The sequence below is a fragment of the Periplaneta americana genome, chromosome 4 (genome assembly GCF_040183065.1).
Source record: "Periplaneta americana isolate PAMFEO1 chromosome 4, P.americana_PAMFEO1_priV1, whole genome shotgun sequence".
NCBI lineage: Eukaryota > Metazoa > Arthropoda > Insecta > Blattodea > Blattidae > Periplaneta > Periplaneta americana.
This window is the reverse complement of record NC_091120.1, coordinates 156,177,956-156,196,926: the sequence shown is the minus strand read 5'-3', so window position 1 is coordinate 156,196,926 and position 18,971 is coordinate 156,177,956. Positions and strand designations below refer to the sequence as shown.

The 18,971-nt window shown below is 35.8% G+C and overlaps 1 protein-coding gene across 1 annotated transcript in view; it reads left to right on the top strand.

Annotated features, from left to right (window-relative positions):
* Spt20 overlaps positions 1-18,971 on the top strand; it is a 104,358-nt gene that overhangs the window by 41,943 nt on the left and 43,444 nt on the right. The window contains exons 10-14 of the mRNA XM_069824196.1: positions 2,334-2,484; positions 6,298-6,828; positions 10,623-10,802; positions 14,727-15,127; positions 16,516-16,650. Of these exons, the coding sequence (XP_069680297.1) occupies positions 2,334-2,484; positions 6,298-6,828; positions 10,623-10,802; positions 14,727-15,127; positions 16,516-16,650 (1,398 nt within the window). The remainder of the gene's footprint in view (positions 1-2,333; positions 2,485-6,297; positions 6,829-10,622; positions 10,803-14,726; positions 15,128-16,515; positions 16,651-18,971) is intronic.

Below are 18,971 nucleotides of genomic sequence, written 5' to 3'. Positions count from 1 at the left end.
GCATATCTCTTTTTACAAATCAGGATCTAGGAATGTGTGTGTCAAATGTAAGTTATTTCGTAAGCGAGCATTATCAACCAAACCAGCCAAAAAATAAATTCTAACATACCAACTGACCAGCCAAATAAACCAACCAATCAATCTAACAACCAAATACTAACTGGCTGATCAGAAACAGCCAACCATCTGACTGACCAGCCGACTGACAAAATCAACCAAACAAACCATCCATGTAGCCATATATCCCAGTTATTCTTATTACTGATGCAGAAAGCAATGTATAACTATTGCTTTGTATCATCTTTCGACTAACTTCATGCTTTTTCTGAGGAAAAACGTTCTGGATGAGCGGGACCTGGTTAAAATCCTGTTGGGACAATTTACCTGATTGAGGTTTTTTCTGGGGTTTTCCCTGAACCCATTAAGAGCAATGCTGGGTAACTTTCGACGCTGGATACTGGACTCATTTCACCGGCGTTATCACCTTCATCTCACTCAAATGCTACATAACCATAGAAATTGATAAAGTGTCGTAAAATAACCAATTAAAAAAAGGCTGCAATAGGTCACTGGCATAAATAAGTGGCAGGTGTGTTTGTTGATTTGGGGCTATGGTCAGGCAAGGGTTCGAGTCCTGCTTGGGCTGAGTACTTGGTTGAATTTTTTCCGAGGTTTTGTCCACCAGTAAGGCAAATCTCAAGTAATCTATGGCAAATCCCCAGCCCTATCTCTCCAAATACCATATCACTATCACCTGTCATCAATTTCATTGATGCTAAATAACCTAGTAGTTGATATATCATTGTTAAATAACCAGATATTAAAAAATAGCGTCAATATTTGAGTTTTCAGGTATGGCACATTAAAAATAAGAAGTGATATGAGTTCCCATCAGTAGCCTCATTCACAATAAAACTCCACTTGTACTTGCTAGGATTTGAACTTAATTCTCCAACATGGAAAACTGATACTGTAATTTTTTGGCTACTGGTGTGTCAAATATTTGGGATTGTAAGCAAGTCGACAGGGATAAAGTTCCCTGTGTTATGTAATTGGAAGCATTTCACAACTTGTCATATACAGAGTCTTATAAAACTTAGCCGAAAAACATAGTAAATAATCTACATATGAAAATCATATTCTTCATCTCCTTTGTGACATTGCCGAAAATATGTGCAAACCCCACTATGATGCCTATCTCTGTATCGGGCCGTCCCTTTCCTTCACAAAACATAAAACACTAATGCGAAATGTCCTTTAATATATTATGCCCATGCTGTTACGTTGTTGTTGTTATTTTCTAATGCCAGGCGTTTGACAATAAAGTCATTTGACCTCTTGCACTCCAATATTTTTCAAAGATATTATCATGACCAGCCACTGAAGCACAGATTTTGAGGTGTTCCGAATCCATTTCTTCGTTTGAGTTTCACAATGGACAGTTAGGGGACTGATATATTCCAATTCTATGCAGGTGTTTGGCCAAACAATCATGGCCTGTTGCCAATCTAAATGCAGCTACAGACGATTTTCGTGGTAAATCGGGAATTAACTGTGGATTTTGATGCAGAGAGTTTCATTTTTTCCCTTGAGATTGTGTTATCAAATTTTGTTTGTTGAAGTCTAAGTATGTAGATTTAATAAATCTTTTCACAGAGTAATACGTAGATTTAGTAACAGGTCTGTAAGTAGCAGTGCTCCCTTCTTTGCTAAAGCATCCACATTCTCGTTTCCCAGGATTCCACAATGGAATGGTATGCATTGGAGTACAATTCTTTTATTGAGTGATATTAATTGAGAGAGCATTTTAGTTATTTCTGCTGTTTGAGATGAACCATGCTGTTATGTGAGTTTAATGAAAACTACAAAATGCACTCTTCCGTCTACATATGCTCAAAATGCGAACTTGAATATTTTTTTATTCCAATACACTGTAAGAAATAAGAACTGTCATTTAGCATTCAGTGTTGTCTAAATTCGACAATGCATACGATATTTCGGTTTAGTTTTGCAACACCCAATATAGTGGTGGAATGGATGCCATATTCAACAGTAGAGATGGGTTTAAATGTAGTCAAAGACAATTAATTTATAAGAGTACAGTTTTTATTATGGCATTCTTTTAAAGAAAAGTAATTTCAACTTGTCCTGTGTAATGTATAACATGTAAACAAGTTCTTTTTTCTTAATGAAAGTGCTTGAGACAAAATTTACTAATCGTTTCTTGACAATCAAGTTGTTTGATTTGTAAATATGTCACATTGCAGATTTCTCAGATCGAATTGAGGTATATATAGAGATCCTAGTATTGATGCTTGTTGATATTGTTTCAGCAACATCAGCCTCAGCTCCAAACGCAATTGCAGCCTGCTCCTAGTCAGGTCCAGAAATCTTCCGTGAGTGCCCCTCGTCACATGACCAACCCAGCCATCAGTGCTTTAGTCACCAGTCTCATGAACTCTGCGCAACAATTCCAGGCTGCTGGTAAGCACATTCTCTGTGTTTCCAACTGGGAAGCTATGGTTTTTGTTAACATACTACAGTATCCTTGCTAATATATTTTTTATAACGTAAGTGCATTTAATTTTCTGTTTTTGGATAGGTTTCTATTTACTGTATGTATTTGAATACAAGCCTGTATTGTATGTAAGATCTACCTTAATTTTTAAGATCAAATGTAAAAATTTTATTACCACAGATTGCGATTTGTGGGTAAGGTCCAAGAACAATTTTTTTGTGTCTGAATCCCAGACAAGTTAGCTCATTTCTATCCCTTTAATCTCTTGTCATACTGTATGAAGGATAGCAGTAAAAATCAGAAAAAGAGAGAGAGAGAGATAAGACATGGTGACTTTTGAATGGATGAGTAGTTTTCAGCATTGTAGTTTTACACTATGATTAATAAACAAACATACTAGTTTTTCTGTGTCTCCTAAATACAGTAGAACTTTATTTATATCTTTTTATCGAGGTCTGAAGAAAAAACACATAGGTAAGAAAAACGTGTAACTGAATTGACATTTAGTAACATCTGAAATAGCATTTGAAGAATATATGGGAAGGATGAGTTCAGTCATTTTTTCACAGTAGAAATTTAGAGCTTCATAGTTACTCCATTTTTGAGTCTATAATACAGTATTCAAATTTATAACACATATTCTTAAAGAATGTAAGATTTCTAGGAAATTTTAGCTAGTTAGAGTCAAAGCTGACTGATAGATTACATTTAAAAATCTAATCCAGAAAATGTTATGAAATTGACTTGTTCTTCCCTTGTGAGCTTCATTTAATAGCATGTGATTATTGTACAAAAAAAAAAAAGTTAGTTATTTTGGAATATTTGCTCGTAAGCAATAAAAACTGTGCCCTCAAATTGTGATAACTGTTCCATAACCTGTTCAATTACATTATGATGTATTACAAAATGTTTCACAATTTGTAAAACAGTGACAGTGCCATTAAAGGACACAAGATTGTTGGAGGCAAGCATAGGCTGCCTCGAATTTCCACAACTTTCAACGTGGACGGCATCTTAACAATGGACACATACATATTTTTGCATTCTTACATTTTCCATGCAAACCTAATTTTGAGCAAAATTGATTTAGAATGTGTAAATGACGTTTCATATATCCTAGAGTTTAAAATATGATTGTATAATTTAAAAAAACTGATAAACTAAAAACGTTTATCCAAAGTAAATTAACATGGAAAGTATAGAAATTTTGCTGGGACTTCAGAAAAAAAATAAATAATTTTGAAAAATGCATCATAAGTGCGAAATGTATAAAGGAAGTTTTACTGTATGATCTCTGCTTATTGCATTTATAATATTGCATAACAAAATATCTGTTCTTCAGCATTCTCATTTTTTGTAGTATTATCATTTACCGGTATTTAATGTCTTGTATCACTGCGTATTTTTAGATCCTCATTAGAAATCAGATGTTTGAGAAAGTACCTTTTTTATAAAAATGATTATTTTTCAGAATTTGAAAGTAGTTAAGACAAATCACGAGAAATGAAATGATCTGATAATGTTTATATGGTTTACAATTGATTAAAATGAAATACAGTTGACTAAATAGTCTATACCCTGAACCACAATGGGTACATAGTGCTGATTTTTTTAGCAAAAAAGGGTACCGGTACTAAAATTTTACAGGAACTAAATCAGACTTTACTCTATCACTCTGCAAAAATTATAATTAAAAGAAACTTCCAGAAAGAACTGTTGGAGCACTTCAAAATTCAAACTAGTGACATCATGGGCAGCTATATTGCAAAATAAATACTTAATTCCCGAACATCCAAGACATGTTACTGTAGCAACATTAGATTATTAACAGGTCACGGCTGCACATCTGCATAAAATTGGACTCTCCAACTCTACAAATTGTATTTTGTGTCAATTTATTTTGATTTTTGCAATACTATATAGACGTAATACCATCCGGAGGTTGCACATCGCAAGTATCACAACGCTTGCTCGTTTCTCGGAGCTACAGGAAAGACGTAGGAACAGCGAGAATATGATGCGCGCGCAAGTGCCTTCCTCCTTAGTCCGTCCTAGGCGCACATGCTTCTGTAATGTGTTGTTTGAAGCTCTGGTCTGAGAGCTACACTGACTACTTAACGTTACACAGAGCAGTATTGACAGCGGGAATGTGCTGTGATTTGCGATTGCAATGTAATTGTATGAGCGGAATGCATATGTTAGCTGCTGCATGTATTATTAATTCTTAAACATTAATTTGAAGTGTTACAGTGAGTTCGGAATTGTGTGTTATTGAAACATTATTAAATCCGTTTTCCCGAAGGACTATTCAAGAGAAGACAGACATTATAGAGAATATGTGCGCTCGTTCAGTGCAGCTCAATACAACAATGTGCATTGGTTGGCAGGGTCGAAAAAACTAAATAAAGTGTTTTGTTGGCGATGTGTGTTATATTATATCGAACTTCTACATCTGATAAGCGAATATGATCCATGACTCATAATGATTTCATAATTATAAAATAAATTATTTATGTGGGACTGATTATTTTTATTAATTATGAATTATTATATCCTCCTATCTTCCCCTATGAATAAAAGAGCAAGCCTAACTTTCATGACTAGCATTCGCCCCTGCTACTACTAAACTTAAATATAAATTATACTTTCTCAAATAAAATTGTCTAAACTGGAATTCAAATATTGCTTTCTGAAATATAATTGTCTAATCTGATGTATAAATGGTACTTCCTGAAATATATCTGGAAAAGGTGTAGACTTACATTTTAACCATGTTTCCATAATCTATGATTACCAGAGACCAGAACTTGGCAGAATGCCTTTTTAAATGTGTTAAATCTATCTTCATTTTGAAAGTAAATCTGTACGAATTATACGTATGGGATTGAAATGTCACAGTTTTATGTTGCCCTTTTCTGCCTCTTTTAATATAAATGCCTAATTTACAAAATAAATGCTTTTTTTTTTTTTGGCCTTTATTTGATTATTTATCTATTATTTATTAATTTATTATTAAAACTTGCCTACAGGTATATTTTAATTTATTTCTGTAACTGCTACAATGGAAGTGGCTTCATCAAATGTATAGTATTGTTTTTCAGTCAGTTCATATTCTTTTTTGCAACAATGAGTGCTGCCGTGCAAAAATGTATAACAATAAGTGTTTTAATTATCGCTTGTGTTTATTTCACAAGGCAACAATGAGTGCGGGGCTAACGTTATTTTTAACGGTTATTTTTCTTTCATTTTTCATTGTGACGTTGTTGTAGCTAACTAAATATTTCATATCGCAGCATATCAATACAACCAAACACAAAATTGCACTTTCCAAGGCTACTGGGAAGAAAATTTCTTTGCTTCCAACAATATTGCAGCATCGAGTCGAAAATCTCAATTTGCATTTGACTTATGTAAAGCTTTTCGTGCTGCTGAAATCCCTTTGTGGAAAGTTGCAAGTTGTGGGTCTAGTGCAAGGGTTTTGTAGTTGCCTATTATTGCGTATTTTATAATGCCTTTTTGCCTGCCTATTTTAGCTATTTATGATGCCTTTTTGTCTTCCTATTTTAGCTATTTATGATGCTTTTTTGCCTGCCTATTTTAATGATTCATAATGCCTAAACTTCCAGTCTCTGATGATTACTATGTTTTTAACCAAAGTTGATATACTTGTCTGTAAGTGGGTTACCACTACTTTTAGGATTTATTAAAAAATAATTCATATGATGGAGATGTTATAATATTATTAATTGTCTTATGTGTATCTGTCTTTGTTACTACAGCAGCACTAGCGCAGGCGAACTCAAATGCTGCTGCAGCATCCAGCACAGCTGCTGTGTCCAGTGCGACGAGTGTCGTCGGAGCCACAGTGCCCAACTCAGTGCAAGTGACAAGCAGTTCGAACAACGCGACGATGCTGAGCATTCTGAACAGTGCGCAACCCACAGTGCCCAGCAGTAACACGAACGTTAATCCTGCGACTGCACAGGCCATCAGCCAGAAGATTCTGGCCAGGAAGATGACTCTGAATGTGCTCAACTCGCGCTTTGTGAACCACACTAACTTGCCTAACAATAGCGTTGCAAGCGGCAACACGTTAGTTCCAAACAGTGCCACAGGACAACAGCAACAGCAGCCTGTGAGAGTGACGTTGTCGTCTTTGGCTTCCCAGCTCGCGTCCCCTCCTACGACAACGCCACCACCATCACAACCACAACAAGCCTTCACGATCTCATCCAACAATCCGGGGTTCACTACTATACCAGCCCCCAACATGGGGTTTTCTACTGTTCCTATTAGTACAGCAAATACAGGTTAGTTTCGTGTTCTTTGAGTAGTGCCCACTTCTACTCCTAGAGTTAATCTAAATTAGTCATTAACCCTTTAACTGCTGATTTTTTTTGCAACCTGCCAAACCCTCCTTGCTCAGATATTTTAACAATTTTAAAATATTTTGTAAATATATAGTACCATGCAAAGATTAATGCAAAAATACTTAAACACTCACTAATAATGATGTACAGTAGTGGCAAAAAAAACCGGACTGACCCTTGTAGCTGATTTCAGAGCCTTGTTCACTCCAGAGCACACTTTCATGGTTCGAATCCTGCCTGGGAAGGAAACTTTTTTTTTGTTCATATTCAAATTTATTCCCAAACTTTTCGATTGCTGTAAAATTCGTGTTCTGGGAATAATAAGTTAATTAAGTAGTAAAATATCGCTGCAATCGAAAAGTATTGGGAATAAATTTGAATAAGGAACAAAAAAAGTTTCCTTCCCAGGCAGGATTCGAACCACGAAAGTCTTAGTTACCAGTCTATCGTGCTCTGGAGGAACAAGGCTCTGAAATCAGCTACAATGGTCAGTCCGTTTTTTTTTTTTTTTTTTTTTTTTTTTTGCAACTACTGTACATCACTGCAGATGATCCTCATTTTCAGAAATTGTCATTTTAAAATGTGTCCATTCTGTGCTTTGGAAGCCTTGTTTTTATTACGTCACCCATGTAGTCAGAGTGATGGTCGATGCAAAGATACATAATAAATTTGTCTGCCATTACTCAGACAGCCTAAGCAGTGAAAAGGTTAAGAAACCTCCTATGAAATTTCTTATTTATGCACAATCCACCAAATCACAATAACATTCTCTTAGAACTGTTTTACAGGAAAAGTTCCTTTGAATGTATACAAAGAACAGATTTTCTTTCTTCTCAGATTCTTTTGTCCATGGTCAGTTGCAAGTACTGTACCCAGTTTTGGAACTTTTCATTCACAGTGCCATATGTAATTTAACAAATGAGATGTGATACGTGTGTGCACATTAGTAATTAGTTCGACAGTTATTGAAATAATAATAACACGTTTAAACCCATGTTGTAGTGACAATTAAAAAAATAAAACTTAGCCACATATGAATATCGTTCTTTTAGTTTATAACTTTGAAAATAATAATGTAGCACAAGAAATATCATCCCTTGACACTGTCACATTGATTTAATGTAATAGAAATTTATTAATCCATTAATTTTATTATAGAACTTTAACAGAAAAGTTTCATAAATGGTGTAATAAACACTTGACCTCGTGTTTCAGTGGTAAATACTTCATTTATACTGTAATGTTATCAGGAGCCACTACTTAAATTGTTCAAAACATTATGGACATCTTCTTAAAGGTATAGCTCCCTATAAAACTGACTTGAACAATTTTTCCCTTGGAATAATTCAAGTCAGTTTTACACATGTTACTGTTCGTTCACAGAAAACCACAAATTTAAGTCACACAGAAAGTGTGCATTCAATGTTGGGTCTCTGACGTCTTGTCAGCCCACTTGAGGTATGTGAATAAAAAGGGAATAATTGAGCCGGGGTGTAGTAGAGTTTCTTGGTAGCTCAGTAGAGCATTGGTATGCTTAGCCAAAGATCCTGGGTTCGATGCCCAGCCCCAGGACAATTTTTCCCTTGAAATTATTCATGTTCAAAACATTGTTAATTTTATCTATTTTTTTCTATCAGTGATTGTTTTAATTGTTTTATGTAGGATTTTTGTGTGTATGGGTTATGCCCGCATTCATTTACCTTCCTCAGAATCATTATATTTAACAGTCTAAAGAAGTAATAGTTCTACATCTCTGTACTGTTTTTGCACTCGTAGAATTTTTCTGGAAACCATTTTACGTGAAATAAAGCCACCACTGTAGCTGCAAACTGTCGACGAACTTCTCATAGCTGTGATTTAACTCTTTCAATAATCGTTTGTGAAGAAGGTGAATCTCTGAAGTCCAGATCTGTCTTAGTGACTCACAAAATCACTAAACATTCAGATTTTCATGACTGGATGTTCGATGTGATCCAGCAAAAGTGGCATGAATTTCGACGATAATTGAAGTTCCACTGACCATATATGTTTAAACAATTTTATGAAACAATTTCCAACTTTTATCTTCTCAACATAGTAATTTTTACGTATTTATTTCAGATCACAAAACCTCACATGTTACGAATGTTACATCTTCTTTCTTTACGCATGAAGCTGTATATCAACTTCCGTTCGTTACACTATCAATTTGTACCAGCACACCGAACTAATATCTTGTAAATGTAGCCTTCATGTTACTTCTGTTATATAAATTTTACATTTACATGGTTTATTGACTACCCGTCCTTATACGCTTCTATATACTACCTTCTCTATGCAGTTCTGTTTTATATAGATTAGAATGATTAATCATATTTTTTATATTTCGTGGACCTCTTCAAGTGATATCTCTATCCAGTGCTTTTGCTTCAGTAAAGTCTCATTTTACAAACCTATGGATCAACAATTGGCTCTCTTCTGACAAAGGAAAAATTTTACAGTCTGTACAAAAGAAACCAAATGACCTGGAAATGTGTTGTTGTTTTCTAATGCCAGGTGTTTGACAATAAAGTCATTTGACCTCTTGCACTCCAATATTTTTCAAAGATATTATCATGGCCAGCCACTGAAGCACAGATTTTGAGGTGTTCCGAATCCATTTCTTGGTTTGAGTTGCACAATGGGCAGTTAGGGGCCTGATATATTCCAAGACCTGGAAATGTACAAAAACTTGCCCAGACATGTTCAAACATTTTTAACAAGAGCCAGAACAGGTCACATTGTCACTCAATTGTACCTACACCGATTTCACATTTCTGATAATCCTACTTGTCTGTGGTGTAATAATCATGATGAAGATCTGGAACACATTCTTCTATACTGTCCATCCATAAACCACAAAAGAAGTAAATTAAAATCATCAGTACCAGTTGCAGAAGACACAGCCCTGCAGTATATATTGACTACACCCCAACTCTGGCTACTAGCAACAGGCATCTATAATGAACACCGATCAAAATATCCCTCATTTCTCGTGAAAAACAACAACTGAATAGACTACAGTGGACTGTAGTGGACTTTATGTTGTCAGCAAACAGCTGGATACATTAAGAAGATCGATTCTTTCATATATAGTTTTTATTGCCATTGTTTTAACCTTTTAATTCGTTTTATTTGTAATTTCATATGTACCATTATAACCTATTATATATTAAGGTCTACTTTATATTTAAGACCTATGTCTTCACTGTTTGTTATAATTTAAGTTGTCTGTAGGTCTATTAATGATCTGATGATGGTTCAGTTGAACCGAAAACGTTCATCTATTATGTAAAAACAGCATATTTGTGTTTATCACATTGTTATTTTGATAAGTCTGACGGTCTTAACAATAAATACCTTGACAATGATAGAAAATAGTTAATTAATGTGCTTTAAGTCTATGCTTAGAGGTTTGTCATGCTATTATGTTTGAATTGCAATGATTAGTAAACTTATCACTTATTATTAATCTTGAATGCAGACAGATCATCTCGTGAGACTGTAGAGGCCTATGAGTGACAAAGTAGGAAGTAAAGTAAAATATACAAGAGCGTGCACAATAAGCCAGTAATCTTTAGTTTATGTAGGGTTGAATAGCAAACAGGTCCTCAAAAAACGTCCAGTTTAATTTTGCAAGATTACTATCACAAGAAGAACCAAAGTTTAATATTTGAGTTTTCTTGAAAAACTAAGATTTGATTTGTGACTTCCAGGGGCAAGTAAAGCTACATCTCAGCAGGCAGTTACACTTAACCACTCAGGCAGGCTCCTCAACTCGTCACCAGCGTCACGGCGACTATCACTAGGGAGCACTGCTGCTGCTGACACAAACACGTCAGCGACTGGGTCTAACCTTGGCCTATCAATGCCTGGTCTTTCTGCTCTCTTAGCAGGTAATCATCATTTTTGCATTGTGTTCTGTAGACAGGTTGAAGGGACGTCAAGATTAGAGCATTAGTATACAGCTGACTTCCATTCAATGCAGTTCATTTGAGTTTGTGGCAAAGCAATGCACATTATCAGGGGCGGCTTTCGAAGGGGGGCTGCGGAGCTGCAGCACCCCCAGACATTTGTGGCTCTTGTCTCGTTTTATGTTGTGAAATACATTTATTATACAGTTTCTATTCAGCGGCTCGAATTTTTTTTTTTAATTTCGCTCTCATTGACATGCACGCAATAGTTAGTGAAGTCACTTCCTCTCCTAGTGCTACCAGAGCGAAACGAGAGACAAGGACAGATTGGTGAAGCCACTTCCTCCCCTGGAGCTGCCAGTCTCGTCTCGGATGCTTTGCGCTTTAGTTTTACCCCTCCCCCTGCTACTCCTCGCCCTGAATCCAGAGTTTCCAGACGCTGCAAAGTTTGCAGCAGTTTGTCAGTAGCACGCAGTTTTAAATACATTTTCTTTAATGTTGTGAGTATAACAAGTGCAACAATGTTTAATTCTGTACAATATTTACAGTCTATTCAGTTCAGTACCTTAACAATTCAGGAGAAATGTGAAATTAAGTGCCCTTCAGTTGAATCTCATAATGGAAAGAGCCGCTAAACAAAACAACCTACAAAGCTCGCATATTTTTTGCTAATTTATTCAGTGTGCCTGCTTTCTTCTCTCGATCTCCACACAGTCTGTATTAGATTAATGTGTTTCAAAGACAATTCCATCAGCTGGGGCAACAAGATGGAGTTTTAAAATAAGAACAGTAAATGTTGTTCATGAGAAGAAGGAGCCATTGCTAGAATGTTTTCAAACCATAATGGAATCTGAAACATCTAACAACATCACAATAAATAAGGCAAGCGCCCTGGTGCGTACTATTGAAAATCCTGAATTCAAATTTCTGGCTCAGTTTTTTTTTTCTTTCATTTTTTGACGTATCATATAGATATATTATACAACCAACTACAACACCGCCAGTTAGATATTTCTAAGGTTCAAATCTGCATATAAAAAATTAAATTATGGTTTATTTAATGACACTCGCAACTGCAGGGGTTATATCAGCATCGCCGGTGTGCCGGAATTTTGTTCCACAGGATTCTTTTAAATGCCAGTAAATCTATTGACATGAGCCTGTCTCATTTAAACACATTTAAATGCCATCGACCTGGCCCGGATCGAACCCTCAACCGACTATGCTACCGAGGCCGATCCTGCATATTAAGCTTTGTTAATGCTGTACAGACAGTTGAGCAGCGAGATCTATGAAAATGAAAACCCTATAAAGCGTCGTAAGGTCGATTCAGACAAGGGTTGCGGCAGCCAAAGAAGTGTGTGACCTCATTTTCACACAAGCTAACACCCAGTACCAGTTCATAGATCATCTGATATTATCTTCTCTTCTGTGTCAAGAAAAATTTGAATGCTACAAAAGCTCATTTCCTGAAAATGACCTAAATGTATGTGTGAAGCTTTTTCCAATGTTCGATAAAGACAAATTAAAAACGTAACTCACTGTGTTGTATCAGAGACAAGAATTCAGAAATATCAGTGAACGCAGTCAAGCTCTTGCAATTTCTTCTGTCTGAGAACTTGCAGGCCTCATTTTCAGACGCATAGCTATCACCATACCAATGACAACTTCCAAACCAGAACGTTGCTTTTCGTGTTTGAAGAGAGTAAAATCCTATCTCAGAAATACGATGAGAGAAGAGAGACTGACCGCATTAGCTACGTTTTCCATTGTAAAGATATATCGGACATAACGACATATCGGATTTTAATAAGAAGATGATTCAAACGTTTGCAACCTACAAGACAAAGCGCATGGAACTAATCTTTAAATAAGGTACGTTGCATGGTTTATTCTTGTATGCAGCCCCCCTGAATTCAATACCCACGAGCCGCCACTGCACATTATAATAGCAAATTTTCATGTTTTATGATATGCATATTATGAATAAATCGTACAATAAGTATTGTGCTATATTTCTACATAAATATCCTGGCATTCAACAACCATCTGATTCAGCAATCCAGAATTTAGTGAAAGTGAAGAGAAACTGACTCACTTTTAAATAAAAAAGAAGGTGCATAATTCTTGTTTTAACTGAAGAAAAATTCGAATCTTAATATTTAATAGTCTAAAGAAGTAATAGTTCTACATCTTTGTGCTGTTCAAATCAAAATAGTTACTTTGTAAAGAAAATAATGTAATAATTGTAAAGAAAATAATTTACGAAATGTGATAACTTTTAAATATTTTTAGACAACAAAATTTATATACGTTTACGTTAGTGTATGATAAAAATATTCATTTATAGTATTCTGCCCAAAGACAGGTCTTTCACTGCAAACCCATATTCTCCAGACTTTCCTATTTTCTGCCTTCCTCTTAATCTCCATGTATGATCCATATATCTTAATGTCATCTATTATTTGTTATCTTCTTCTGCCCCGAACTCTTCTCCTGTTCACTGTTTCTTCCAGTGCATCCTTCAATAGGCAGTTTCTTCTCAGCCAGTGATGCAGCCAATTCCTTTTCCTCTTCCTGATCAGTTTCAGCATTATTCTTTCTTCATCCACGCTTTCCAACACAGCTTCGTTTCTTATTCTGTCTGTCTATTTCACATGCTTTATTCTTCTCCATATCCACATTTCAAGTGCTTCTAGTCGCTTCTCTTCACTTCGTTGTAATGTCCATGTTTCTGTCCCATACAATTCTACAATCCACACAAAGCACTTCACTAGTTTCTTCCTTAGTTCTTTTTCCAGATATCCGTAGAAAATGCTCCTTTTCCTATTAAAAGCTTTCTTTGCCATTGCTGTCCTCCTCTTGATTTCCTGGCAACAGCTCATGTTACTGCTTATAGTATACCCCAAGTATTTGAAGCTGTCCACTTGCTCTACTGCCTCATTTAGAATTCGCAAGTTTACCTTTTGTATTTTTCTTCCTATGACCATGTTCTTCGTCTTATTTGCATTTATCTTCATCCCATACTGCTCACAGCTGTCATTTGGCTCCAGTAGCATATCTCTTAGTATCATTTTCTTTTCTGCTAATAACACCATATCATCAGCAAATCTTATGCATTTTATTCTTCTTCTTCCTACTATCACTGTTCCCATGTTCTGAAAACAGTTCTTTACTAAATCCTCTAAGTAAATGTTGAATAGGATAGGTGATAAATGGCATCCTTGACGTAACTCCTCTTTCTGTTTTGCTTCCTTCAGACATTTCTTCTCTGTCCTGACTTTGACTCGTTTCATATAGTTAGTGAACAGCATCCTTTCTTTCCAATTCATACCAATTTTCTTTACAATCCTCATTAGTTTATTCCAATTCCCTCAGTCAGATACCTTTTCTAGGTCCACAAATACTATACACACCTCTTTATTCTTCTCTAGGTATCTTTTGCTGATTGTTCATAGCAGTCCAATTGCATCTTTTGTACCTTTTCCCTTCCTGAGGCCAAATTGCTCTTCTTCCAGTTGTCCTTCCATCTTAGAATATAAATGTCGATTCAGTATTTGCAGCAAAATCTTCACTGAGTGTGATATCAGGCTGATAGTCATGAACTCGTTACATTTCTTGGCATTAATTTTCTTCATTATTGGAAGCAACACTGTCTTCATAAAATCTTCAGGCCATTCGCCTTTCTCATATATTTCGTTGCATAAATACAGAATTTCCTTTGAATAATACACAAGAAATAATCACAAGTTATTGAAAGAATGTGATGATTCATTCAAGTTAAAAACAAGAAATTTATAGCTACAGGCGAATGTGAGGAAGATCGATTAGCAGAAATACAAGTTGAATCTCCAGGAAGATAATGTCAAGATATCAGTGATAAGTGTTCTGTTTTCTCTTTCTCAGGGACTCCTTCTGCAGACAACCCAATTCCAGGCTCAACCAACTCAGCGTCTTCACTTCTGGAAAGACTTACAGCATCGTCAGCTACCTCAGGGACAACCTCTCCTTCCCCCTACACACCTCTCCCCTCCACCAGCCCGAACACACAGCCATTCACATCGCCGTCTCCTAAAAATCAGTTCCTTGCACAGTCACCTTCTCCCAAAAACCAACAGCAGCAACAACAACCACAACAGCAACAACAAACAACTCATTTCCCCTCTCCGTCCCCGAAACCTTCTGCAACACCCTCTCCTCTTTCCAGTCCTCCTCAGCCCCCCAGTGTTAATCTCAATCTTCAGGGACTCAGTCTGGCAAGTCTGCAGGGTGCCATGGCCAGTATCCCAGGCCTCCAGAACGTTCAGGTAAGCAATTATATGACATGCATTTCCATCCCAACTGAATTCGAATAACGTCAGTTTAATTTCCATCCTATCATTTTTTCTATTAATGTAGGTTGAATGTAGATATTACAAGTCAAATACTAGTAACAGTATTAGAAATTCTTACACTTTATGGTAGGTATTATATAAAATTGTGCCTAATTAATAACAAAATATTTAAATTGTACAATTTAGAAATGAAGTCAAATCTGTCTCCCTTTTTTTTTTTTGGGGGGGGGGCATTATAAAAATGTTTTTGTGTTCAATTCAGCAAATAAACTACTGTCATCCTCTGAGGGTTTAGTGCTGAGAGGAATGCAGTTCCGACTAGTTTAGTGCGGTACTGGAGTGGGAGGGGACAGTGACAGCGGCAGTCTGGAAGGAAGTACAATCATACTGAAAACATTCGCCAATTTACGAGAGCAGTATGCCTATTAGTTTTCTAACGTATTTTTGGCGAGATAGAGATACAACCATTCGTACTTACGTGTTCAGAGAAGGAAAATATTGTAGAAAATTTTATTTATTTATTCTGAAGAAGTTAAAGCCATCACACCACCAGAAATACAAATACAATAAAATAAATAAAAAGAAAAATCATAGTAATACTACAATAATATAAATGAAAAGAAGAATCATAGTATAAAATTTAGTTATTAGTAGAATTGAATTAAATTTGTAAAGTAATCAATTTAAATATACTGTACTGCTGAACTCGAGAAGTAAAACTACTTGATTTGCATTTTAAGATATCACCAACAAATGATTTTCGCATGACATTATGGGAATCTGCTGTCATGACACCAATCACACATATTCTAAAATTCCAATAGAATAAAACCAAAAACTTTTCCATAGCATGTTTCCTTAAAAATGACTTGTAACTGTGAAATATTTAATATGAGTAATTTATATAATATTAACATAGCTAACATCAGGGAGATGTTTGAGCAAAAATTGCAACAATATATTTAATATATTAATAACAAACCCATATAGGCCTAGGTAAACAATATGTATATGAAATATTCACACACTACTACAAACTGAAGACTGCATATTTTTGGACGATTAATACTTCCCACTCCGCTCGGTTCGGCTTGGCTGTAGCAACAAAAGAATCTACCTTCAACCTCCCGCACTGATGGCAAGAATACCTCAAGTCCCAGCGCTAAACTCGTCGGAGGAAGACAGTACGAAGAGAAATTTCATTCACAACATAGTAAAAAAACTGAATTATTGTGAAATGCATAAAACATATAATGGAACACCAATATTTTATTCTGTTGGCAAAAATATTAAGTACTAAACCACCAAGAATGATTGTGTTTGATAGCATGCTTTGTAAACTGAGAATAATTTTCTTGCAGGTATCCTTTCCTGGGTTGGCTGTACCCATCTCATTGTCACTTAACGTATCGACGTCGTCAGCCCACCCAGCAGGTGTGATAGTGACTACGCTTCCAGTCACTACTACCACAGTGACCTGCACGACCACCTCCTCGGTAAGCAGTGACATATCAGAAGAATTCTTGTTATGGGTATTGTTTTCTATGTGTTCAAAATATATTACTATCTGCCTTTGTTATTCATTGGTGTCATTTTAATTAATAACAGAAATATTAGATTTAGTTTACATCAGGAGTGATCCTCCTTATAAGCCAGGGATACAGAATACTAGCGTGAGGCACACTCTTGCTCTCCTAGGATACATGCAGTACATTATGGCGAGTTAGGGTGACCAGACGCCCTCTTTTGTCTGGACATGTCCTCCTTTTTAAGCATTTGTCCGGGGTCCGGTCGGATTTTTAAAAATTCAAGAAATGTCCTCCTTCTCGTAACTTGTATGCCTGATATTTTGAAATTATCTGATTTGACGCCTTTTTCAAGTAATTTGCCAGTAGGTGGCAGCAACATCGACGGAATACACTCTTTGCCAACGTTCATAACTCTGTTTGCTCCTCCTTTTGATGATAATTGTAGTTCCCTTGGCTTTCATATGTAGCTAACTGTAAAATCACTGTATATTATTTAGTTATATCATAAGTATGATATAATAAAGTAGATATTGACATAATTTGAATACAGTATAGGTATAAGCCTAAATATAAATAGATATTTCCTGTCCTCTTTAATAATTATACTTCCCTTGACTTTCATATGTAACTAACTGTAAAATCATTATTATTAAGTTTTATCATAATTATTCTGTAATAAAATAGATATTAACATTCTTTTAAGTATGATATAAGCCTAAATCTGTACTATATATTGACGTAATTTGAAGTATAATATAGGCCTAAGTCTAAATCAAAGTAAGCTACATATTTTTTGTCCTCTTTTTTCGAACAATGTCCTCCTTTTTGAAGCTTTGCGTCCTCTTTTTTATCGATGTGAATCTGGTCACCCTACGGCAAGTGAAGATTGAAAACTATCACAGTGCCTGAAAGCAGTAACAAAATAGTCCAGTATTATCCATTATTTACTTTTTGTAGTTTTTTTTGCAAATAAATTGAGTTTTTGCAAAAGTACTCCATGTTTTTAAATAAAAATAGCGAACCCTTATGTAGTGTCAACCCCCATTTAAGGTTAATTGTTCTGTCTCTCCAGATAAACGTAAAATAAAGATTCTACTATATGTTAAGTTTTATTTATACATGCTTTAACACTTAGATCACATTACATGTGTAGAATCTTTGGATATCTCACTAGGCTGTGGATTGTTGTAATTCTGTTTCCATTTTTGTATGTTATGTGTGGTGTGTATTCATTGTAACTGGTTTCAATTTTTAATCATCATCATCATATCCCTCACGTATTAGACCCTACAGGATCTGTTACGGTCTCATGCCAGCTCTTTCGTGGTCTTCCCAATTTCCTCTTTCTTCTTGGTATATAAGTAAGAATCTGTTTAGGCCATCTAGTGCGATCCATCCTTTCGATATGTTTTTTCCACTGAAGTCGATATTGTTGAACAAAATTAACTATAGGATCCATTTTGAGTTCCTGCAATATGTCCACATTTTTACGGTGTTCCAGCAAAGAGCATCCCGCTGTTCGTCGCATGAACCTCATTTCCGCTGTCGTCAGCCTTTGCTCATCAGCTTTTCTGATTGTCCATGCCTCGCTACCGTAAGTGAGGACCGGTCGAGCTAGTGTTTTATATACCTTTAGCCTTGTATGTTTCTGAACATGGGAGGATTTGAAGACGGCGTTAATGACGCCAGTGATTTTTATAAATTTAGATATTTTGTTTGACATATCTTCAATTTTTAATGATTATGATAATGGTAATTAAGCTGGTGATGAATCATGGTATGTAAATTTCCAATCTAGCATTTGCCTTTGTGACTGAGGGAAAACATTGAAAGCCACTGGTGTAGCTCAGGCAGTAGTGTGTTTGTCTGCTGATCTGGTGTTGCGCTCAGGTGCGGGTTCGTTTCCCACTTGGGCTGATTACCTTGTTGGGTTCTTTTCGATGTTTTCCCCAATTGTAAGGCGAATGTCAGGTAATCTATTGCGAATCCTCAGCGTCATCTCGCCAAATACCATCTTGCTATCATCAATTCCATCAACGCTAAATATCCCAGTAAAAAAAAAAAAACCATTGAAAATCTCAGTCACATTGAGTGACCACTGTATTTGAACCTGGGATCTCCCAAATGCGAGTCTAGTACGTTACCACTGAGCCACTTTGTGCTTACTGTTGAGAGTTTGCTCACATATTTATTTATAATAATAAAAATAATGTTAAATCCAAAGGTGAAGGGGAAGACCATGTGAAAGTTGGCTAGACCAAATGAAGAAAACTTCAAGGAATGGGGAT